General features: G+C 40.4%; 1 protein-coding gene across 3 annotated transcripts in view; it reads right to left on the minus strand.

Moving 5' to 3' along the window:
- Positions 1–25922, minus strand: part of SYNPR (synaptoporin) — a 300659-nt gene that overhangs the window by 34380 nt on the left and 240357 nt on the right. For all 3 annotated transcript variants that reach the window (XM_070776386.1, XM_019985147.2, XM_019985148.2), the window contains one exon: positions 21746–21944. In XM_070776386.1, the coding sequence (XP_070632487.1) occupies positions 21746–21944 (199 nt within the window). The remainder of the gene's footprint in view (positions 1–21745; positions 21945–25922) is intronic.

Raw genomic sequence — 25922 nt, forward strand, 5'->3', positions numbered from 1 at the left:
CTAGACGCTGGGAGCACCCCTTCCAATAGTGACAACTAAAAATACCGTCAGACATTGCCAGATTTCATACCCCCTTTAGCCTCCTTGTCCCCTCCCACCCCAGCCCCTACCTTTGAGAATCACTCATTTCATTAAGCCTAGTCCTAAATGGCAGTGGTACCTAACTCAGTCTTGGGCAGAGTCTTAATAATTTTTCATCCTCAACACCCCTTCAATCTATAATAAGGGCTTGATGAGTGAGCAGAATGCATAACACCACAATACCCTTCAGGATTCTCAGAATGAAGTCTAGTAAGCTAGACAGTGTTTAGGTACGAGACCTTAGGCAGAATTTGACCGATGTATTTCACTCAATCAGCAGCATCAACACTATCCCCAGAAGCACCTTATGTAGCCCCAAAGGGACTGGCTCCCTAAATGTCACAGGGCAGATCTTCAAGCAGTTATTTTCCTGTTAATAAATGTTGATTGTCAAGCACTTGAGCAAATATCAGGTGCATTAAATGCTAAATAGTCATTATAAAGCCATATAAATATTTTAGATTTCATCAGCCACAGCAGGGAAAGAAAAGAACCCAGATTCCAAGAAGGGGAAAAAAAGCCCTGACATTCAACTAATGACTTTATTAACTGGCGCACCCACCTGGCAGCTTGAAACCAATTGCATCCTGGAAGTAAATGTTCTTTGCAAAATACAGTTAAATCTGTCCCAACTTTGGTTGAGGCATTTGTCCCCCTAGTTGGTGATTGTTTTGATGTAAATGAGGACCAAAAAAAAAAAAAATTACAGTACAACCCACATATTCCTTTCACACAGCCTCTGCCCTCACCCAGACAGACATGTAATAATGGGACAGCACAGCTGATCTGCAAGACAAGCTTGATCCATATGTTGACTTGTTTTCATGGACTTGGACATACTGAACAACAGTGGAGCTTTCCAGAACAAGCTATGTGACTCCTGGCAAGTGACAACATCTCTGAGCCTCTATTGTTAAGACAGAGGGCACAGAACGCAGTGATTTCAAAGCTGCTCACAGGACTCGTTAAGACTATATCTAGTCTTAATCTAATCTTTATATCCTTAAAGATTAATGGAATTGAGAGGTTCACAGCATTAATTTTGATTTTTGGGGTGGGGAAGAAATGTCAAAAAGTCAGCCTATCAACTGTCCTGACACCCTTCCTTAAGAACAGTTTTGTGATTTCAAAACTGCAGTGAGATATCATCTCACACTGGTCAGAATGGCCACCATCAAAAAATCTACAATGCTGGAGAGGGTGTCGGGAAAATGGAACCCTCCTACACTGTTGGTGGGAATGTAAACTGGTGCAGCCACTATGGAGAGCAGTACGGAGATTTCTTAAAATTTAAAAATAGAGCTACCATATGAGCCAGCAATCCCACTCTTTGGCATACCTCTGGAGAAAACCATACTTCGAAAAGATACATGCACCTCAGTGTTCACTGCAGTACTGTTTACAACAGACAAAACATGGAAGCAATCTAAATATCCATCATCATATAGATGGATAAAGAAGGTGTGGTACATATATACAATGGAATACTGCATTTGTGCTAAGTCGCTTTAGTAGTGTCTGGCTCTTTGAGACCCTATGGACTGGGGCCCACCAGGCTCTTCTGTCCATGGGATTCTCCAGGCAAGAATACTGGAGTGGGTTGCCACTTCCTTCTCCTTTCTTCCTTCCTTACTTCTCCAACAACAGAATATTACTCAGCATAAAAAGAATGAAATAATGCCATTTGCAGCAACATGATGCACGTAGGGATTACCATAAATAATTTGGAGAAAGACAAATATCATATGATATCACTTATATATGAAATAAAAAACATGATATGAATGAATTTATTTATGAAATAGAAACAGTCTCACAGACTTCAAAAACAAACCTACAGTTACCAAAGGAAAAAGGTGATAGGGAAGGAAAACTAGGAGTTTGGGATTAAAATATACATACTGCTGTTGCTGCTGCTATCGCTTCAGTCGTGTCCGACTCTGTGTGACCCCATAGACGGCAGCCCACCAGGCTCCGCCATCCCTGGGATTCTCCAGGCAAGAACACTGGAGTGGGTTGCCATTTCCTTCTCCAATGCATGAAAGTGAAAAGTGAAAGTGAAGTCACTCAGTTGTGTCTGACTCTTAGCGACCCCATGGACTGCAGCCTACCAGGCTCCTCTGTCCATGGGATTTTCCAGGCAAGAGTACTGGAGTGGGGTGCCATTGCCTTCTCCAAAAATATACATACTACTATACATCAAACAATAAATAAGTTCCTATTGTATAGCACAGGGAACTCTACTCAACATTCTATAATAACTTGCATGGAAAAAGGATCTGGAAAAGATAGCTACTGCTACTGCTAAGTCACTTCAGTCATGTCTGACTCTGTGTGACCCCATAGACAGCAGCCCTCCAGGCTCCCCCATCCCTGGGATTCTCCAGGCAAGAATACTGGAGTGGGTTGCCATTTCCTTCTCCAATGCAGGAAAGTGAAAAGTGAAAGTGAAGTCGCTCAGTTGTGTCCGACTCTTAGAGACCCCGTGGACTACAGCCTACCAGGCTCCTCCATCCATGGGATTTTCCAGGCAAGAGTACTGGAGTAGGGTGCCATTGCCTTCTCTGTGGAAAAGATTGGATATATGTATATGTTTGACTGAATCACTTTGCTATACGGCTGAAACTAACACAATATTGTAAATCAACTATAATTGAATATCATATAAAAATAAATTTAAAAACAGTGATGGAGCAGAGTTCTGAAGATGGCAGCCACAGAGAATAAATGGGCATTAGGACTTGGTCACTCAGAGCAAGCTCCTAGCTCTCTCCTAGTTGACCATTATGGTGCCCATGGACCAGAACAGGATCCAGCTGGTAGCCATGGACTTTTGGCTAACAAATCTCTAGGAATTTTCTGAAACCTCTCCCTTCTCCCAGCGTAAATATTCCCAGTGACTCTAACGAGAGCCACTGATGCTATTTAGAAACTGCAATTAATAACATTCTACTCCCCCACCCAGAGGAATCAGTTGTCCACCTAGTGGGCAAATCATCAGTTTTTGCTGACTCCCCAAAGGGTCATTTTATTCATAGCATTCTTAAAGCATATACAAAACCCAGCAGAAGAGCTGCTGTTTTTTGTTTTAATGTTGCTGCTAAGCTTAAAAAAAAACCCTCCTCCTTCCTTTAATTCCTTCAGGAAGTGCCTCATCCTCAATATTTATTAAAAATGGGGAAGCAGTCCTAGGAGGTTTCTGGAGGTCTAAGTTCATAAACTGAATATGCATAAAGGCAGCAGAATATCAAATTTTTATAATTACACCTTTCATGCATACAGTTCCTGGAGTCAAATCGGCTTTGATTTAGGCTGATTTAATATAGTCTTTCTAATTTAAATCTATCCCTTCACTTCTACTTAGCTGTTGTTCATTTTTAGATGGGAAAAATGTGTTCTTATTTTCCACTGTCACAAACCAATTGGATTCTGTGAGTCTAAACAAGAGTGATGAGGTAGCATTTAATTTGTGACCTCTTTCCCTAATTCAAGAGCTTTAGGGAAGGAAAGTATTTCTGTTTTGGAGAGATAAACTATTAACTGAGAGGCCAAAGGAGAATGGAGAGACATAGGCTTAGGTGATGGTGCCAGCACAATGCTTTACTCAAAGTCAGCAGGCACTAATCTTTGTTGCAAGAACAATGTGCACGACAGGAGAGAAGGCTGAATAATCTCAGAGCAATGAGGCAGTTAAGAGCACATACAAAGAAAGCATAGTTAGAAATGGAATTCTGATGAAAGCGAAGGCCTGTTGGAGTGATTTGGTTCAGCAAGTAGAAAAAACACCAACTGGAAAGACTTACAGACTTGAATTACGATGAAAGAGCCATTTGTTCTGCTAACCCAGGACCTACAGTAACACAGAGAACTTTCAGATAGATGTATGGTTGCCTTTAAGTGACAGACAAGTGGATATGGGGGTTGGCATCCTAGTTAAAGGACCATGAAAACACACATCAGAGCTGGGAGTTCATTCCTTTAATAAGCATTTACTAAATTCCTGCTCTGTCCCAGTTAATGCTGGTTCTTCAGAGATAACAAACTCAGTCCTACCTTCAAGAAGCATAGGAAACTTACACAGAAGTGTACAACTGAAAATGTGGCATTGTCCTGGGATCAGAGATGTGGACAGGGTCTCCCTGTCCAGCCAGGGAAAAGTTCTCTTCCAGGGAATTTCATTTGTTTCAGAGAAATAAACTGACTTAATTTCCACTGACCCCAGTAATCCTTTCATATATATTCTATCACCAAATTACTTTAAAATCAGCAAGATTAAAAGTCTTGGTGAATTAGCTTTATTTTGTTAGGTATAACAGACAAGACACTTCTTTTATTTTATAAGCATTTGGAAATGATTTGAATTCTGAAGATAGAATATCACCAGTTCTCTACTTCTTGTGGAGAAACTTTGCATCTGACTCTTTAAGAGTATCGCTATTATTCAAGAGCAATTCTTTAGTTTTCTGATTACACATTTCCCAAATAATCCCCCACAAGCACAAAGCAGATAGGCATTGGTAACCAGTGGCAGAAAGGATGCTTCAAATGTTGATAAATTTGAATTTGCCTTGATGACACACAATGATAAATACTGCTTTTAAGTGAATGATACGAATTAAGGCTAAATCTAACATTTTCAGAAAGGAGCAAGATAATAGAGATGCTAGTGTACAATATTTTGATTCCATTACAAAATGCCTAATCAGAGGAAAATAAATGGCAGAGATACCTTAAGATGCTTTGGTTGGGCAGACTTCCTGTACATTGTAGTATTCATGTTGTAGGTGGAATCTGAGAAGAGCAAGGGTCCAATATTTTGAAACAGCTAGCTCAGTTTCTTCTAAGCTGAGGGGCTGTCTTAGTAGCAATGATGCTTATTGTGATTTCTGAAATTCTGTTGAAATGTAAAACAGTCCCAATGGATACCTCCAATATCTAGAGACTCCGATCTCAATACTGCATATTCCATATTTCTGGCAGTTCTTCCTGCGTTTCTCTTGAAATACATATTTTCTGTATGCAGCCACTACTAACTACAATTCCTGGCACACAGTAGTGATTCTCAACAAATACGTATTGAAATAATGCACACAATAGATCCTATTCTTGAGGACCAACTTGCAAGATCATTAATCTCACTTTCATACCAACTTTAGAGAACCACAGCTATGTTAGAAATAGCCCATGCCCTTCAGATATTTGATGTTTAGTCGTGGAATTTGACAAAACAACATCTAAGTCAAATACGAAGCAATAATGCTTTCCATACAAAGATTTCACATAAAAGTATGGAGGTGTGAGGAAGGAGAACTCAGATACCTGCTGGAGGAAGGATGGGAACGATGAAGAAATACTGCAGGGAACTGAGTGTTTTGGAGCCAGATCTTTGAGGATGAGTCAGATTTTGATACACTGAGATGGAAGAGGAGAGGAGAACCTTCAAGGTGGCAAGTTTTCACTAATTGTTCAGAAATAAGCCTGTAAACAGCATGTTTAGGGAATGGTGAGTCGTCCAGTCTGGCAAAATCATGGGGTATATGGAATGGTAGGAGATGGTTTTGGAGAATAGGTGAAGGGTCATGGTTTAGGAGGGTCTTGAATGCTGGAGTGAGAAGACAGTCTTTCTATGAGCCAGAGATGGCCCATGGCATCAACACAGCTGTGTTTGGAGTGATGGTTGGAAAAACAGAAGTCAGGAGGTAGAGGACCACTTTATGGAGACTCTCCACAAATATCACCTAATACAAATCGCCCTTCACCTAACCCCCTCCCCCACCACCTGTTCCCTATAACTCTGCCAGTCCTCTTGATCTGAGGGTTTCGTAAAGCTCAGAATAGAATTTTCAGCAGCAAGATCTTCTAACCAGGGACATGAATCCCATATAGTTTGGCCTTGTTTTTTTTCAATCCTGAGTCAACAATTTACAGAATGGGTAGGGGGGAAAAAAGGGAAGGAAGGCTGTGGGATACAGCTTAACTGGGGTTTGAAAGAAGGCACCAGATTTATGCAGGAACTCTTGGGAGGGACTGCAGCCGGCAGGGATGGACACACACGCCTGCTGATCCTCCTGCTCCCCGACCATCTGCTGTCTTGCCACACACAGAACTGCAGGCATAAGAGACATGCCAAGATAAAACTATAAAGCATTTCATTATTTTAAAAAATCATTACATGTGACTTCTGTATGTTTGTTTTCTTCTTCCATCTGTGGCCAGAGGAGCAATTAATGATCTTAAATTTCACTTACTGAGCCTCAGTGAGAAAGGAGACTGCCAAAGTGAACGGTACGCAGAGCCCAGCTCCGGTGCCAGGCTTACACTGTCATGCAGGTTAATGGCCATCGTGGGGATTCTCCCCAGTAATTAAAGTCTGAGCTTCTGCATACTTACATTTGGCTTGAATTGAATTTTTGCTGTTCCTTTAGTATCCCAACTTTCAAAGCAAATATTTCAGTGGCAGCCTCCTTCGGGCAAATTGTTCTTTGATTTATTTTTTTAGAAGAGAGTATTCTCTTTGTAGATCTTTTTGGGAGAGCTCTTCTCCAACAGCATGAGACTGCTGGGTCTATGGCAAAATTAAAATCTGGAATTTAAAATTTTCATTCAGATCAGAGGTTCTTAGGGATATATTTTATATGGACTTAAAATATAGAAACTTTAGCCATAGAGGTCAGGAAAACAATCCATTTCTGGGTTTTTATCCTAAAGAAATGATTTAAAATACATGTCAAGATTGAAGTACAATCAATCACACCTGATTATCACAGCATTGCTTAAGAGAGAGGAAAAATTCAAAGCCATGAATAATTCAAAATCCAACAATAAGAGGTTAAATAGTTCATATTATCTCCAGATAATGGAATATTATGCAACCATTACAAATAGAAATAATGAGTTAGATAATGATGAATATCAAAGTACTGTCAGAGTTATTCTATATTATTCTTTCTTGGTCCTATGAATAAACAAACTATTTTTAAGCATTTACTATGTGCTTAGCACCTAACCATCATACTAGACATTTGTTGTTTAATCTTAGTCAATATCTTTGACATACAGGTTCTTAAAACATTTTTTATTTTAATAGAGGATGTAGAAATTATGTATAAGTCAAGATTATTTCATTGGCAAGTATGAAAAATCCAAAACTAGCAAGCACAAAGGCAAATTCTAGAGTGTGATGGCTTCAGGTATGGCTAAATCCAGGTGTTCTTCTTTTTTTTTTTGGTCTGGTCACTCTGTCTCTCTCCACCTTTCTTTCTCTCCATATCTAGGATCTGCTTATCTCTACTCAATTTTATTCTTTTCATACATTTCTTCCACACTGTGGGCAATGTGACCACTATCAACTAGACTCACATCTTTTTTGCCTAGCAAGTCCAGAGGAAGAATTTAACAGATAAATTAACAGAATTTAACAGATAATCCTCTTGGATTTAACAGATAAATCCCAGAGGAGACTCTGACTGCCTGGGTTGAGTCCCCTGACCATTTTATGTTATCAGCAGAGGCACCATGATTGACAGTTCAGTAGGGCTGTATGAGTTAACAAAGGAAGCTGGAAGGCCAACAAAACTGTCTACTATCATATTATTTATCCTTACATTCTTGCTCAAGCCATTCCCCTAGTCAAAAAATCCTCCCTTCCATCCAGCTAGTCTCTATTCTTTGTCAAGTCTCACGGACTCCATAAGCCTTTTGCGATCATTCAAGCCAATAAACAGCACTTGTTCTTTCCCATTGATTCCTACATGATGTCTCTATCACTGGCAATAGTAAAACACACTTCTCTCGTGCTTTTATCATGGTGCATCTTTGTCCTGTCTTACTGACTTGACTGTCAGTTCCACCACAATGAAGGCTTGAGTATTTCATGTCACTACAGTCCCCGCAGATTTTGAATATAGTGGATGCTGAACAGGCTGATAGGTTTTTTTGGATGTTCATTTTCTTACTTTCAGGTAAAACCAGGGTGGTAGCAGCGTACCATTGTCAGGAGTGTGTCTCTGAAGCCTCACTGTGCATCATGGTATAAGTTACTTAACCTCTGTAAATACGATCCAGCATCTGTAAAACGGGCACAGTAATACCTGCCTTAAAAGCGTTTGGTGAATTAAACAAGGTAACTACTATATTATTTAATTTCTGGCCTCTGGAAAGTGCTCAGGAGTAAGTGGCAGCTCATATAGTGGCATTTTAGCCTTCATCTCCCTCGCCTAAACTGCAATTTTTCTAAGTTCTTTTTCCATCATAATAATTTTTTTTTTTGGTCTCGTAATTTCTGGATTGTCATTATTTACATACTTTTCTGCCTATAGGTGTGGCTGGTCAATTGTGTAGTGGACCCACTGGGTCATAAATAAAACTTACTGTAGTACAGGCTGAGCTGTTGTTGAAATAGTATATGGATCAATTAGCTGTTTCTTGGACATTTCAGAATAAATGGAGATGGATTCTTAGTTGCACAAATCAGATAAGTAGGTGTTTGAGGGAAGCGGGACTCACAGCTTAGCCAAGCTCTCAGGTATTTTCAATTTATCATGTCCCTCATAAGGGATCCAAGCCAATTTTACCTTGAATCACATCCTTTGTGTTCCCAGGGCAAATTTGGAGCACTTTTGAAGCACAGAGCCTTTGATTAGAGTCCTGCTAATAAGCAATGGAAATGAAGATGCCCAGCTGAGAGAAAGGGCTAAAAGGGCTGCAAAAAAAATCAAGCTCTGGACTTTGTGCCAATTATTTGAAAGTTTAATGAACTGTGGGTATTAGTACAAGACATTCTTGAACTGTTGAAAGCCCCAGTGAATCCAGAGCTGCATGTGTGAGAGTCTGCTCGTTCTAGAATCAAAAAAATAAACTTAGCAAAGAGTAGGATATTTTTGCCATCATGGGGGCGGGGTGAGGTGGGCAATATTTTACCACTTTCCAAAACTGATAGGAGGAGGGTAAAAGTCTGAACCTAGTTTTTCAGTTGGATGCTCCCAAACAATCAAATTTTCCAAGTTTCTTCCTGTTACACTATTGTGCTCTTCACACTCTGCTATTTTCAGACTTGCCAGCTGATAAGGGATTCAAGCACCTGTTCTCTGGAGCCTGGTTTGTTTAATGGAACTGTGTTCTTTCCCTTCTTTCCCTAAAATATGAGATCTGAGTGCTGGGGGGCAGGGTGTGGGGGGAGAGCTGAAGGGAGGGGCAACTGAGCAATGACAGTGACCCATCTCAGGGCTTACTGCATCTGTCTCTAATGACAGCAGCTCATGCTGAAGCCGGAGGCTCTAAAGAGCAAAAAAACAATACAGAAGTGCATTTGATGTCAACAGTGCAACAAGAAGCCTTCCAAAGCATTTCTCAAGGTGATAGTGGAGTTTGTACTCATCACTTGTTTTTCAGCCAATCAGTCCACTGAGATGTAATGAACTCTAGCTACACAGAAAACACAGTAGGGACACCAGGGTAGATGATGAAAATAATGGCTTGATTTATGAGCGCCTGATCTTGTCCTAACTGCTTTGTATGCAATCATGCCTTTAATCTGATCAACGACTTTACAGGCTGGGAACCAAGTTATCTGTATTTCACAGGTGAAGAAAGGCAGGTACAGAGAGGTTCTATAACGCATCCAAAATCACACAGGTGACAGACGGTGGTGCTGAGATGAGGACACAAGCAGTCTCAGTACAGAGCCTGAGTTCGTAACTGCTGGTCCCCTACTGTCTTTCCATGAGAAGGGTAATAGGATTAATCAGGGAGCTTGAGGCCAGGAGCTAAGTCTTCCTCTGCACTGTGTTCTTAGTGCCTGGGACCCAGCAGGACCTAGGTAGCCATAATCAGTACTCTTGAATCCAAGGAAGAGCTTTGTCTTGTAATCAAAAAAGGAAAAACCACATGAACTTTGGCCTGATTGGAAAAACAAAAAACTAAAACCAAGTAATATCTGAGCATACTAGCAGGAAAACTAGAACAAGAAAAACTTTTTTTTTTTTTAATGTAGACAGCTCTCATATGAATAGGGAAATATCTTAGCCCCCTTTCTTCCTGATTTTGGGAGTCTTGCTGAAATGATTTGTAGCCCTGAGTTTAAACTTAGTGCCCTGAGCTGCCTGGAAACATTTAAACTGGCCCTAATGTCACAGTTAGAGATGGATTCAGGAGCAGTATAAAAGCACCTGAGGTCTTCTGGGAAAATACAAGCATTCTTTCAGAGGTAACATCTAAAATTGGTTAAAGCATTGGGCATTGGCACAATTTTCCTTTCCAGTATGTCAGCTAGACAGAAGGCAGAGCTTGGAGAAAAAGGCTACAACATTGTGATGTTTAGATTCTGTGTGTGTCTATGTGAGTGTGTTGGGGGCAGCCAAGAGAGGGGACACAGAAGACCAACTGTGCAGTTTCCTCTGGGTATCCTGGGCCACGGAGCAGACACAGTTCCCACTCCATGTTGTTTTAAACATAAAAAAAGAAGCACAGTGGAAAGACACATTTGGGGCTTTGTCAAATTTCCACTAGGTCCTGATTTTCCCAAGTGAGTGATGAGCTCCCTGGAATGCAAGGAAATCTGACAAAAAAGGACAGGGTTTGGACAAACACTCTAGCCCTCTGAAGTCACTGGCTCCAACACAGGATGGGAAGAGCTCTGGACTCTTGAATAATCACTCTAATTCCATTAGCAGTTCACTGCCTTTTTTAAGGCTATTGGACTACAGCTCATGTCTTCGTTTAACTAGTTAACTGGAGAAGCGTATTTCCAAATACGGTGGGAATTAACCCTCATCTAAATTGTAATTAAGAATCCACTAATCATAAGAAAGGGGGGAAAGACCTGAGGGTGTAAAATCGGATCAAACGTGTAGACCGTGTGCTGGGAACATTTAAAGTGGTTTAATTTATCTGCCTTCATCTGTGGTGCTAATTCTGGAACAATGTATTTGTGATGCAAAATACACAGTAGGTGAGGTTAGCAGTTCACTTAAGGTTAGGTCCATGCCTTTTGGTACTGCCAGCACTTCTTGGTTCAAAGAATGAGAAGTGGAAACTAGACACACACACGCACACATAAATCTCACAAGCCAGTGTCAGATTCTGATGGCTATAGTGAAAGTGAAAGTCTCTCAGTCATGTCCAGCTCTTTGCGACCCCAAGGACTATACAGTCCACGGAATTCTCCAGGCCAGAATACTGGAGTGGGTGGCCATTCCCTTCTCCAGGGTGTCTTCCCAATCCAGGAATCAAACCGGGGTCTCCTGCATTGCAGGTGGATTCTTTACCAACTGAGCTATCAGGGAAGCCCTAACAAGTTACACATTTGGGGGCCTTCAAATGATGTTGTTCTTTTTTATATCAAATACATTATTCTTAGAGTAGAACTTCAAAAACAATCTTCATTTATCCTCTCAACAAGCATCAGATGATCTGGAATTGTCTCTAATATTAGCCCAACCCAACTGGGAGGGGGTACCTTGGCTTCTAAATGGAGGTATGCTTCCTCCTCTAGGTCACCAGAGCCCATTTACATAACTTCTAGGAGGCCATCAGTAGAAGAATCATAATTATTAAGCAATTTTCCTCACCAGACTGAATGCTTTTAGTTCACCTGTATATGCATAGTGCTTGGCCTATTGAAGATATACTATTAATATTTAAGTGAAATACACTTAGATGTGAAGCATAATTAATATACATATTAATTATTAATATGATGAGAGAAGAGAAAGAGAAGAAAGGAGAGAAGAAAAGAGGAAAAAAGGAAGGGGAAATGGGAGGAGAGAAAAGAGGAGAGGAGACAGGGGTTTCTCCACAATTTCTGAGTAGCTCAGAGACTGTAATTATGACTTGCATTTCTGATGATGGCCAAGAAAGCTGAAGTTGATGGTGGGAACCTGTGCTGGATACTCTGAGCATCCAGCTCTGTGTTTGCTTCCTGTTCTCTCAGTGATGCCCTCAGCCTGTATTTGACAAAAAAGTGAAAGTCATTCAGTCATATCTGACTGTGACCCCTTGGAATTCTCCAGGCCAGAATACTGAAGTGGGTAGCTTTTCCTTCCTCCAGGGGATCTTTCCAACCCGGGGATTGAACCCGGGTCTCCCGCATTTCAGGCGGATTCTTTACCAGCTGAGCCACAAGGGAATCCCACAAAGAAGAACCTTATTTTGTTTGGAGGTTTTAAAAAAATAAACCTTCCAATCATCCGGTAGAGTGGGGTTCCAGAAACAGAAAGGTTAACTGGATGGCTCAACCTAGCAGTTGCATCTTAGACATAGTCCTAATTCAAGTGTGATTCTATGAGACTTGGGGGAGAAGAAACTGCCTGGGGTAGGGGGACTGGAGGAAAGAACTGTGAGGGCTGCAAGCCATGAAAGGAAGTTGTTTGTAATCCCCCTTCATGAGGCTAAGGTACCACTTAGTAGTGGGCAGGAGAAAAATTAAAATGAAGGCTAACAACAGTGCTGCAGTTAGATACCAGGGATCCATCACGCACTGGTGTGCCTCTCCCTTTGCAGAGAGCTTTGCAGGCATTAACTCTTTCCTTTCTTACAGCAGCCCTGTGACTTGTATTATTATTAATGTCATCCTATAGATACAGTTCCAGGCTTTCAATAGTAGGTCATGCAGGGGAATTAAAATCCAGAATGCTGCAGTTTAGTCACTACCCTCAGGATCGCTGGCTTAAGAATTTGAGTCCTTGTTCTGCCATGAACTTGCCTGACCACAGGCAAGGTCCCTAATCTCCCAGAGACTCATTTTCTCATGCCTGGTGCTACATAAAGAGGAGTTAAATGGAATCTGTAGAATGAGGCTGATTGTAATCATGCCACTTCTCTCTCAGGATTCTTTGAGGGCCTGATGGGAAATATAAAAACATTAGAAATGCATCAGGCATAAAACAAAAGTGAGTCACGGTTTGCATGCCAGCAAACATTTCTAGTTCCGTAAACCACCTCCGGTCAACCTGGTCTCCTTCATGGGAAAAGGAGACCTTGAACAACACAGCTTCTTCCCTTTTCACAGTCTTCAGGTGAATATTGATTTTCCTTAACATTAAACCGAATCTCTCGTGACAAGGATTCACCAAAATGTGGGGTGGTGTTTATTAGGTGCTCATTCCGAGAGCACTTTGTCAGCCCTGTAAGGTTAAGTTGTTTTTTTAACCGATTTTATATTAATATTAAAAACAAAAACAAAGAAACCCTAAAGCCTCACATTGTCACTATTTGATGTGAGATCTGAAAATGGTTCAGAACATCCTGTCTCAGAAATATAGGCAGAAGATTGGCTTTAAACCTGTACTGTAGGAAACGTGACAAAATGATATAACCAGAGGTGACAATTCAATTCCACAATCATGCCCCATTCAGGTGGCCACTTCTGCTTTCCGAGAATGGTATTTATTCATCTGTACAAGAAGGCAAAGGCACTGACTGTAGTGACATACAGTAGCTGGCTGGTTCTTTTGGTCTGATTTTCTTGCTATTGTGTCATTAACAATTATGTTTCTTCTAAAGATATTCATATTCTCATTTTCACTTCAAGGTGGACAATCTTGTCAAGCATATTCAGTAGAAAAAGATACCTTAAAAAATAGCCATTGATAACTTGGCTCCAGTCTGCCTGAAATTGTTTACAACTGCTTGCAAATGTAAAGGAATCAGTCCTGATAAGTCTCTGATTTATAACAGCCATTGATCTTGGCATTTTAATGCTTGTTTCCTATTACTGACCGCCTCCATGTACAACAGAGATAAACAGCAGAACACTCTCGTGATCCTTGCATCATGGCAGTCATTCTATAACTCCACATGGATTCTGAAGGCAAATTGTAAAAATCCTTTATGACAGTCAAATGAGCAGAAAATTCTAGGGGGTCTAGGGTTTGGTGCCTCTACAGCCAGAGCAAGAAAATAACAGGAGCTGTCCAGGTGTATAGATCAATTTGTCTTACCCACCTATGCCCCTCTAGATTGGTAGCACACTGCCTGTTAGGATTTTGGACCCTCTTGCATGGTAGTTGTGAATTTGGACCCTAGATCTCGGGAGACCTGGGTTCAAACTACCCTCTGACTATTAGTGATGTGACCTGGGAGAGTTAATTAGGTAACTTCTCCGAGCCTCCCTCTCCTCATCTATAAAAGTGGATAACAACACAAACCGGTTGCTTTGAGTATTAAATCAACTTTAAACAGCATATCAATCAATACCAGTGGACAGTATTGTTATATAAACTCCATCACCATCCCCATCACTTTCCACCAATCTTCTCTATGCATGTTGTGTCCTGTCATGTCCTAGAGGATTATAGAGAATCCCGAACTACAGAATAAAGGGCGAAAAAATGTGTCTTGTAGAAAACAAAGCAACAACAACAACAACAAAAAATAGCACCAAGATCAGAGAGGAACGAGTATTGATCAGGAACTATCTTTCTGAATAAATAGGGTTGGCTTTTTAAGAAGTACAATTACTGTTAGCTCAGTATTTGAAGGTTTTCTTAGGTATGAACCACCCTGTTGAGATTCTGCTCACACTGTGGATTGACCTTAATCAGCTGACTCATCGTTAAGGGTGAGGCCCTGTCGTGGAGGGATTAGAAATGGAAAGGCTTGCCATTTGCAGCTGCAAATGGTCATGCTGACTGTCTACATTCATTTCGTCTCTGTGACTCTTAGGATTTGGGCTAACTTTTAAATTAACTTTCATCTGCTAAGTAACGAGCATATTGGTTTTTTAATATCACCGAAGTTTCACCTAGGAGCCTTTTCCTTTTTATTACTAGAATTATCTCTCCACTCCTCCCCTTCTTCTACAATCTAATAAAACAAAGCCTACTCAATGTAGTACACAATTCAGGATTTCATTATATCCTGCTTGATGGGAAAGACTATTTACACAGAGATAAAATAGCATGGCTTCACCAAGATCACTTCGTATGAGGAGAATGTAGTTTTATATAACAAAGCAGATCTTTTCCCACTTTATGGGCAAACCAGCTGAGTCAGTTTCTTCTCTCTGGAAGTCAAGAGTATTTCCTTAGACTTTAGAATTCTTTGAGAGTGTCTACATGTATCCAGGAATGGGTGCAGGCATGTTAGTTTTACGGTGCATACATATACACACACATACCTCGACCTCTTCGGTGTATCTACCTGCACATCAGGGAGGCATAAGCCCAATATGGGTGATACTGTCAGATATTTTTAAATCATTAAGACCAGTAGCTCCAACTTGGGTACAGGGAGACATTTGTCCAGGGGCTCAAGTTCTGCTGATTTACTCTTCTTTTTCCACAGTAACATACCGAAGTGCTATAGATCTTTCCCCCAGTCCTTTAAAGTTAATCATGATGTTTACAAATAGGGGTTTCTCCCAGTGACCCTTCAAAACATATTTATTTTAAGGCTTTGGTCTTTATAATATACAGATTCTTGGTGTTTAGTTGCTAAGTTGTGTCTGACTTTTTTGTGACCCCATGCACTGTAGTCTACTAGGTTCTTCTATCCATGGAATTTTCCAGGCAAGAATATTGGAATTGGTCGCCTTTTTCTACTCCAGGGGATCTTCCCGACCCAAGGATTGAACCTGTGTCTCCTGCATTGGCAGATGAATTCTTTAACACTGTACCACCTGGGAAGCGCTAATATATAGATGCTGCTGCCGCCAAGTCGCTTCAGTTGTGTCCGACTCTGTGGGACCCCATGGACTGCAGCCTACCAGGCTTCTCTGTCCATGGGATTCTCCAGGCAAGAACACTGGAGAGGGTTGCCATTTCCTTCTCCAAATATATAGATGAGAGATCTGTAAAATTAATTTCACTCACATACTCCTTAAAAGAATTTGTAAAAACTCCTATTTGTATGAAGTTGACATATAATTTTCTTTTTATTAAAAGTCTAAACAGTTGCAAGAATGCAATTTCTGGCATAAATAATGATATTTAAAAATATCCTCTATTGTATCCATTTTTAGATAAATTGTTAGTTGATACTCTTTATTACCCATTTAAATTTTAATAAACAAATACCTCTTTAACAGTTGGAAATTTTATATTTCTTTTTTTTCTCTTTGAACTTGTATTTCCATTATACTTCCTACACTGATTCACAGCCTCATATAACATTTATTTATTTTTTTATCTTGGAAAGGATTTTATCAATCATCCTGTTATATTTCTTTGCAACAAAAATACATATCTAAATTTAAATTATTTTTTGATTACCCATAACCCTAACGCTTTAAGTATCAAAATTTCTTTTGAGTTGGGCAATCACTAAAAATATTATTAATGCACATAATTATCCAAAACAACATAAACATATTATAAATGTTAATAATTATTAAATTTTAAAAGTAAAATTTTTACTAGAATTATATGGGGTTATTTTTTCTTCTACTAGTTTATGAATTTTTTTAAGATTATGCATTTTTGAGGGACATATTATTTACCTCTAATATAGGACATGATTCAGCGTAATTTTTTTTTTGTTGTTGGTATAGATGTGTTGAGAAGGCTTGCTGGCATAAATGAGTAGATGGGAATGAATGGGGTTTTATTATAATGATGCCATTAGTTTCTCTGAATTTATTCTGAGTAATATGTTCCAGATCACATAGTGATCTGTCATCAAAAACTATTTTTTAATGATCTATCAGCTCATCGGTAGATTAAGACTTTCTATTTTATTGAAGGAAAAAATTGGAAACCTTCTTACATGCAAAAGGATACATAACCTAGGCATTTGAATCAGTCACTTTTGTCAATACCAACACCGAAACTTCAAATTGTCCATTTTTTTTTCAGTGCCTCCAATGTTTTGCAACCTAACAATGTACCATGTAGAAATATTTGGGATGTCAAAGAAGGGTGTAAAATTTGGGATGTAAAAGGTCCAAGGTCAGGAGTGGTGGCCGTGAGGAGATACCCCACACCCAAGGTTAGGAGCAGCGGCTGTGCTTTGCTGGATCAGCCATGTGGAGAAACCCCACATCCAAGGGCAAAGGAGAAGCCCCAGCAAGACAGCAGGAGGGGCAAATTCACATTTAGAATCAAACCCCATTCCCACCAGAGATGCTCACAGGGCTCAAACAAACCTTGTGTGCACCAGGACCCAGAGACCCCACAGAGACTGAGCCAGAACTGTGTTTGAGGGTCTCCTGTGGAGGTGCAGGGTGGCAGTGCCCTGCTGCAGGGACAGGGGCTCTGGGTGCAGCAGTCTTGGGTATGGCACAACCCTTTTTGGAGGAGGTCACCATTAACCTCACCATAGAGCTGCCAGAACTTACACAGGACTGGGAAATAGTCTCTTGGAGGGCACAACAGCACCTTGTGCACCAGGACCCAGGAGAAAGAAGCAGTGACCCCACAGGAGACTGACCCAGACTTGGCCAGGAATGTCCGGGAGTCTCCAGCGGAGGTGTGGGTTGGTGGCAGACTGCTGCAGGGTTGGGGGCACTGAGTGTAGCAGTGCATGCATGGGATCTTTTGAGGGAGTCACCATTATCTTCACTACCTCGCCATAGTTTGGCCCCAGGAAAATAGTAGGGAGGGAACACAGCTTCACCCATCAAAAGAAAATTGGATTAAAGATTTACTGAGTATGGCTCTGCCCATCAGAACAAGAGCCAGTTTCCCCCTCAGTCAGTCTCTCCCATCAGGAAGCTTCCATAAACCTCTTATCCTTCTCCATCAGAGGGCAGACTGAAAACCACAAGCACAGAAACCTACCAATCTATCACATGGACCACAGCCTTGTCTAACTCAATGAAACTATGAGCTATCCCTTGGAGGGCCACCCAAGACAGACGGGTCATGGTGGAGAGTTCTGACAAAATGTGGTCCACTGGAGAAGGGAATGGCAAACCACTTCAGTATTCTTGCCTTGAGAACCCCATGAACAGTATGAAACAGCAAAAAGGGTACAGAAAGATGAATTCTCCAGGTCGGTAGGTGCCCAATATGCTACTGGAGATCAGTGGAGAAATAACTTCAGAAAGAATGAAGAGACAGAGCCAAAGCAAAAACAACACCCAGTTGTGGACGGGACTGGTGATGGAAGTAAGGTCCGATGCAGTAAAGAGCAATTTTGCATAGGAACCTGGAACGTTAGGTCCATGAATCAAGGCAAATTGGAAGTGGTCAAACAGGAGATGGTAGGAGTAAACATAGACATTTTAGGAATCAGAGAACTAAAATGGACTGGAATGGGTGAATTTAACTCATATGACCATTATATCTATTACCGTGGGCAAGAATCCCTTAGAAGAAATGGAGTATCCATCATAGTCAAAAAAAGAGTTCAAAAAGCAGTACTTAGATGCAGTCTCAAGAATGACAGAATGATCTCTGTTCATTTCCAATGCAAAGCATTCAGTATCACGGTAATCCAATTCTATGCACTGACCAGTAATGCTGAAGAAACTGAAGTTGAATAGTTCTATGAAGACCTACAAGATCTTCTAGTACTAACCCCCAAAAAAGATGTCCTCTTCATTATAGGGGACTGGAACACAAAAGTAGGAAGTCAAGAAACACCTGGAGTAACAGGCAAATTTGGCCTTGGAGTACAGAACGAAGCAGGACAAAGGCTAATAGAGTTCTGCCAAGAGAACACACTGGTCATAGCAAACGCCCTCTTCCAATAACACAAGAGAAGACTCTACACGTGGACATTACCAGATGGTCAACACCAAAATCAGATTGATTATATTCTTTGAAGCCAAAGATGGAGAAGCTCTATATGAACTATGAACTATGCCTGATGAACTATGGATGGAGGTTCGTGACATTGTATAGGAGACAGGGAGCAAGACCATCCCCAAGAAAAAGAATTGCAAAAAAGCAAAATGGCTGTGTGAGGAGGCCTTACAAATAGCTGTAAAAGGAAGAGAAGCAAAAAGAAAAGGAGAAAAGGAAAGATATACCCATTTGAATGAAGAGTTCCAAAGAATATCAAGGAGAGATAAGAAAGCCTTCCTCAATGATCAGTGCAAAGAAATAGAGGAAAATAATAGAATGGGAAAGACTAGAGATCTCTTCAAGAAAATTAGAGATACCAAGGGAATATTTCATGCAAAGATGGGCTCAATAAAGGACAGAAAAGGTATGGACCTAACAGAGGCAGAAGATATTAAGAAGAGGTGGCAAGAATACACAGAAGAACTGTACAAAAAAGATCTTCATGACCCAGATAATCATGGTGGTGTGATCCCTCACCTAGAGCCGAACATCCTGGAATGTGAAGTCAAGTGGGCCTTAGGAAGCATCACTATGAACAAAGCTAGTGGCAGTGATGGAATTTCAGCTGAGCTATTTCAAATCCTAAAAGGATGATGCTGTTCAAGTGCTGAACTCAATATGCTAGCAAATTTGGAAAACTCAGCAGTGGCCACAGAACTGGAAAAGGTCAGTTTTCATTCCAATCCCAAAGAAAGGCAATGCCAAAGAATGCTCAAACTACTGCACAATTACACTCACCTCACACGCTAGTAAAGCATTGCTCAAAATTCTCCAAGCCAAGCTTCAACAATCCGTGAAACATGAACTTCAGATGTTCAAGGCAGAGGAACCAGAAATCAAATTGCTAACATCTGCTGGATCATCAAAAAAGCAAGAGAATTCCAGAAAAACATCTACTTCTGCTTTATTGACTATGCCAAACCTTTGACTGTGTGGATCACAATAAACCATGGAAAATTCTGAAAGAGATGGGAATATCAGACCACCTGACCTGCCTCTTGAGAAATCTGTATGCAGGTCAGGAAGCAACAGTTAGAACTGGACATGGAACAACAGACTGGTTCCAAATAGGAAAAGGAGTACGTTAAGGCTGTATATTATCACCCTGCTTATTTAACTTATATGCAGAGTACATCATGAGAAACGCTGGGCTGGATGAAGCACACGCTGGAATCAAGATTGCTAGAAGAAATATCAGTAACCTCAGATATGCAGATGACACCACCCTTATGGCAGAAAGTGAAGAAGAACTAAAGAGTCTCTTGATGAAAGTGAAAGAGGAGAGTGAAAAAGTTGGCTCAAAGCTCAACATTCAGAAAACGAAGATCATGGCATCTGGTCCCATCATTTCATGGAAAATAGATGGGGAAACAGTGGAAACAGTGTCAGACTTTATTTTTTTGGGCTCCAAAATCACGTGACTGCTGCCATGAAATTAAAAGACGCTTACTCCTTGGAAGGAAAGTTATGACCAATCTAGATAGCATATTAAAAAGCAGCGATTTACTTTGCCAACAAAGGTCTGTCTAGTCAAGGTGATGGTTTTTCCAGTAGTCATGTATGGATGTGAGAGTTGGACTATAAAGAAAGCTGAGTGCTGAAGAATTGATGCTTTTGAACTGTGGTGTTGGAGAAGACTCTTGAGAGTCCCTTGGACTGCAAGGAGATTCAACCAGTCCATCCTAAAGGAAATCAGTTCTGAATATTCATTGGAAGGACTGATGCTGAAGCTGAAACTCCAATACTTTGGCCACCTGATGCGAAGAGCTGACTCATTTGAAAAGACCCTGATGCTGGGAAAGATTGAAGGTGGGAGGAGAAGGGGATGACAGAGGATGAGATGGTTGGATGGCATCACTGACTCAATGGGCCTGAGTTTGAGTAAACTCTGAGAGTTGGTGATGGACAGGGAGGCCTAGCGTGCTGCAGTCCATGGGGTCATAAAGAGTTGGACGCTACTGAGTGACTGAACTGAACTAAAAAAAAGGATATTTTCTTTTATAAAAGGGGAGTAGGTGATTAAGAAAGATATTTTCTGAACCAGGGCATTCTCAGTAAGATAAATTTTAGGCAAATGTACATGTGAAGGCTGAGAAATACATTTCTTTAAAGTTATCTACACCATGTACCCCTCCAGGAGTTGCTGCATCCCCCTAGGTGTGTATAGTCTCTCACCCGCTAGCTTGGCTTCACCCAGATGAGTCCTTGAACTACTGTGTAAGGAAACAGGAAGTAGCGGGGGTTGGTGGTATGTGCACGCTAAGTCGGTTCAGTCATGTTGAACTCTTTGCGAGCCCACGGACTGTAGTCTGCCAGGCTCCTCTGTCTATGGGATTCTTCCGGCCAGAATACTGGACTGCATTACCATGTTCTCCCCCAGGCAATCTTTCTGACCCAGGAATCAAACCAGGGTGTTTCCTGCACGGCAGGCAGATTCTTTACCATCTGAGCCACCAGGGTTGGTGGTGGAAAGAGATAAGATGAGAGAGAGAGATTGAAATTCAGAGACGGAGAGCTACATCTTCAAACTAAACCACTCTATGACCAGTCTATCACATCCTAGAGGAACAACACATTTCAAGTAAGTACAAGTCACACTGTCTCAACAACCAGTGAGAAAAAAATGGTCGATTAACTCCATGATACTGGAATTACCAATAAATCTGCAGCAAGCCTCACTACTATTTCCATGACCTCATGAGATTTCCAACCATCTATTTCAGAAGAGTTTCTAGCAAGTCTAATGATATTTCTTCAGTACAGGGGCACAAAAGAATGACAGGCATCATTTTTTCATTTTAGATCTAAGGGATCTGGATGAAAAAGAATGTGATTGCTTTTCAAATACCTGCCCTGAGGACTCGGGTAAGCCCTTTAAGCATTGGAAGAAAGAAATTAGAAACGACAGAAAAAATTATTTCATAAAGCAAACCACTTACGATGAGTGGACCCCGGTTGTTCTCTCGATACTTGTTCTGGAAGAAAATGTAAACGACAGTGGCGGCCAAGGAGTAGAGGAAGGCGAAGACGGCGACGGTGACGAAGAACTCTGCCGAGGACGAGGAGTCACCAATCAGGGACACCTTCTGTCGCTCCTTCCCCTCGCAGGTGGGCACCTCAAAGGTCACCTGGTGTAACCTACAGTATCAGAGAACCCAGAGAGGGGAATCATTAACACGCCAAGGAGAGAAAGCGAGAATGCCAGTAAGTGAGATCTGAGGACTTTCCTGGTGGTCCAGGGGTTAAGACTTCACCTTCCAATGCAGGGGGTTGATCCCTGGTTGGGGAGTTAAGATCCCACATGCTTTGGGGCCAAAAAAACCAAAACATAAAACAGAAGTGATATTTTAACAAACTCAATAAAGCCTTTAAAAACGGTTCATACCAGGAAACCTTAAAGTGAGATTTGATTTGGGATCTTACATGGCATGCCTCTGTGACACGAGAACTTACAGAGGTTGCAGTTGGGATTGTGGCAGTGATACTACAGTTAAACATCATCGCACCGGGCTTCACAGTAGCTAGTTACATGAAAGACAAGAAGAAGGGAAGGGGAAAGCGAACCTGAAATTGACGACGGATTAGAATACGACATCTTCTCCCTGAAATTCTCCAGTGCTTTCTCACCATCCTTGGACTCATACCCTAACTCCTAAACATGACGCAGCAGGTCCTGCTTTAGGGTCTTTTCACTGACTCTTCTCTTTTCCTTAATCACTCTTCCCTGACATTGCCCATGGCTGGTTCCTTTGCAGCACTCAAGTGACAACTTAAAATGTCATCTCCTGGGAGAGTCTTTTCCTGCCAATCTAAAATAGCTCCTTTCCCTTAGACATTTCTATGACATCAACCTGTTCATGTCATTCATAGCACTCAATACCAGCTACATTGCCTTGGTGATGTATTTTCTTGTTTGTTTTTGTTTTTTTCTGTCTCCCTTGGATTTGGGATCTTGATTTTCTTCTCTGTAAATCACGAATCCCTGACACTAATTAGATACTCAGTAAACAGGACTTGGATAAGTAAACAAACATTCTTGATTCTATAAAATGATTGATAGACCCTAGTTTGACTGAACTTTGAGAATTTCTATTTTAGAGAATAAGATATATCAGGATAGCATTCAGGGTCATAGTGACGTTGTTGTTCAGTCGCTAAGTCGTGTCCGACGTTTTGCAACTCCATGGACTGCAGCATGCCAGGCTTCCCCATCCTTCACTATCTCCCAGAGTTTGCTCTAACCCATGTCCACTGAGTTGGTGATGCCATTAAACCATCTCATCCTCTGTTGCTCTCTTCTCCTCCCCTTTCTCTATTACTTAGTAGAGAAAAATAAGATTTTGGAGGATAGTAGTAGAGGAGCCAAAATTAGGTTTCTTCAGAAATGCCTAAATCATTTCTTAAGTATTGGAAACAACTTGGAAATAAAAATGAACAAGCGTTAGCAATATCAGTAAAGGACCATCTGGAAAAATTACCTATAAAAGTAACATGATAATAAAACCATTGATGAACCTGATAAATTCCCAACTTAAGCTTAAGGAGTATTTCTCTTACTAAGCAAAAGCTAATTCCTTTAAATGGATTTATTGTGTACATTCTCCTAGATAATACAAAATAATAAAAGAATAATACCAATACAACGAACATACCCAAGAATTTATGTGCCAGATACTACATTTTATATGTATTATTTCATTTGATGCTCACAAAAAGCCTTATGAGGTAGGCACTTAATTGTCCATTCCCCCTTTATACAAGAACATACAGGCTTTAAAAAGATTAAATGATTTGTGCTAAACCACAAGGCTAGTAAATAGGGCCAGAAAATTTTAAACTGTTATATTAATTTGCTTCTGTTGATTACTGAAAATATTAACTAGGATGAATTTTTTAAAAAGTGGAGCCCATGGACAACTAGCACAACTATAAGTCCTGCTAAAAATGTTTATTCTGGGGTCTGTCCCAGAGCTACTGAATTAAAACTGTTAGAAGTAGCCTAGTTGACAACCAGAACAGGAAGCGCCAGTCCCCCTTATGTCTCAGAAATCTATTCTTCTTCATTTACTGTTGGACTTTAAAAAATAAAAAACTGTTTACATTGTCCACTTGATTTTGCTTATTTATACTGAGCCTCCTCCTGTTTCTTATAAACCAGAAAAGCATACAGCTGCAGTACAACTCAGGGAAATAGAAGCATTCATCATGGTTATACTGTAGAGACTCTTTCTTTCCCTTGCCAGACATACTAAAATATTTCTCAGTAGTTGAGTCTGTGGGAATGCTGAAAAATGAAATAAATTTAAAAAGGTAATCATGCCAATTATTCTGATAGAGGTGATTTTCAGATAATGAGCCCCCCCTTTTTTTCTCACTGTTATGTAATGGATCATTCAGTCAACTCATTTTTAACAAGAAGCTCTGTAGTTCACATAGTGTCTAGATTCTGGGGATAAAGTAGGGAACAAAGCTATATGGGCTGGTCTCTGCACACGTTGAACTTTGAGTTTAGAGGGGAAAAATGGCTTTTCTGAGAAGACCCAAAGACTAGTTTGGGGATGAGGTGGTCAAGGTAAGATTGCTTGTAGAAGTGATTGTTTAAGCTGCAACTTGAAAAGTGAGTAGAAAATTGTCCAGACCAAAAGTTGAGAAAAAAGCACAATGAAATATGACTTCAGACCCAGTAGGATGGTTATAATCAAAATGATTATAAAATTGGAATGAGTTAGCGAGATTAGACTGGAATAACAGGATAGGATTAGAATAGCAAATTCCTTAGAAAGCAGGAAATTCCATAATTTGGAAAACAGTCTTGCAGTTCTTCAAGTGGTAAACCTAGAGCTATGGCATGGTCCAGCAATTCCACTCCTACCTATTACACATCCAAGAGAAATGGTAACATTTGTCTGTACTAAACTTGTACTAGAATGTTCATATCAGCCCCGAAGTGGAAACAATCAAACATCTTCAGCTGATGAATGGATGAATAAAATGTGGTATATACTTATAGGTTGGAATATTATTTATCAATAAGAAGGAATAAGTACTGATACATGTTACAGCATGGATGATTCTTGAAAACATTATGCTAAGTGAAACAAGCCCGTTGCAAAAGACCATAGATTGCATGATTCCATGTAAAGGGAATGTTCAGAATAGGCAAATTTATGGCAATAAAAAGCAGGCTAGTGTTCACCAAGGGCTGGTTGGTGAGAATTGGGGATGATGACTAAGCGGTACAGGATTTCTTTTGGGGGTAACAAAAACACTTTAGAATTGACTGTGGTGATAGAGCCTTATGCTGTTAAACATTACAAGTCATTCAACAGTACATTTTACATGAATGAATGCTAAGCTATGTGAATTATATTGCAATTAAAACTGTTAAAAAATAGAGATGAAAGAGCATGTACCAAGATTCCAAAAAAGCAAGAAGCATAGCACATGTGAAATGATGAAATATGGCTTGAAACTGGAATATGGCAGAAAAGAATATGAATGTTGTAGGATGAGATGGAAAAGTAGCCAGAGACCCTCAGTGCTGGGTCCTGTGGGTCAGATTATAGACTCGGGTCTTTTATTTTCTTTATTTTTCCTAGTGATGACAACTGTGGAGTTTATTTCCTTAACTTTCATATATAACATATAGTATGTTTATCCTATTTTACATTATGTCCCTAGTATTTATTTATTTTATAACTGGAAATTTGCACCTTCTGAATGTCTTCATCTAATTCCTCCCTCACCCCCAGTAACCACAAATCTGACTGATTTTTTTCTATGAATCTGTTTGTTCATTTTTGACCTGTAAGTGACCTTCAGCACTGTATTAGTTCCCATTGTACAACAAAGTGACTTGATATTTCTACACGTTTCAAAATGATCGCCATGATAAGTCTAGTCATGATATTATCATATGAAGATATTGCATAGTTATTGACTGTAATCCCCACACTGTACATTTCATACCTGTCACTCATCTTTTTTTGCAGCCTCTTAATCTCCCTCATTTAGTTCTCTCCTCCTCCCACCCTCCTTCCCTCTGGCAATCACCCGATTGTTCTCCTGTTCTCTGTATCTATAACTCTGTTTCTGTTTTGTTATGTTTGAACATGT

The sequence above is a fragment of the Bos indicus genome, chromosome 22 (genome assembly GCF_029378745.1).
Source record: "Bos indicus isolate NIAB-ARS_2022 breed Sahiwal x Tharparkar chromosome 22, NIAB-ARS_B.indTharparkar_mat_pri_1.0, whole genome shotgun sequence".
In the NCBI taxonomy this organism is placed as follows: Eukaryota; Metazoa; Chordata; class Mammalia; order Artiodactyla; family Bovidae; genus Bos; species Bos indicus.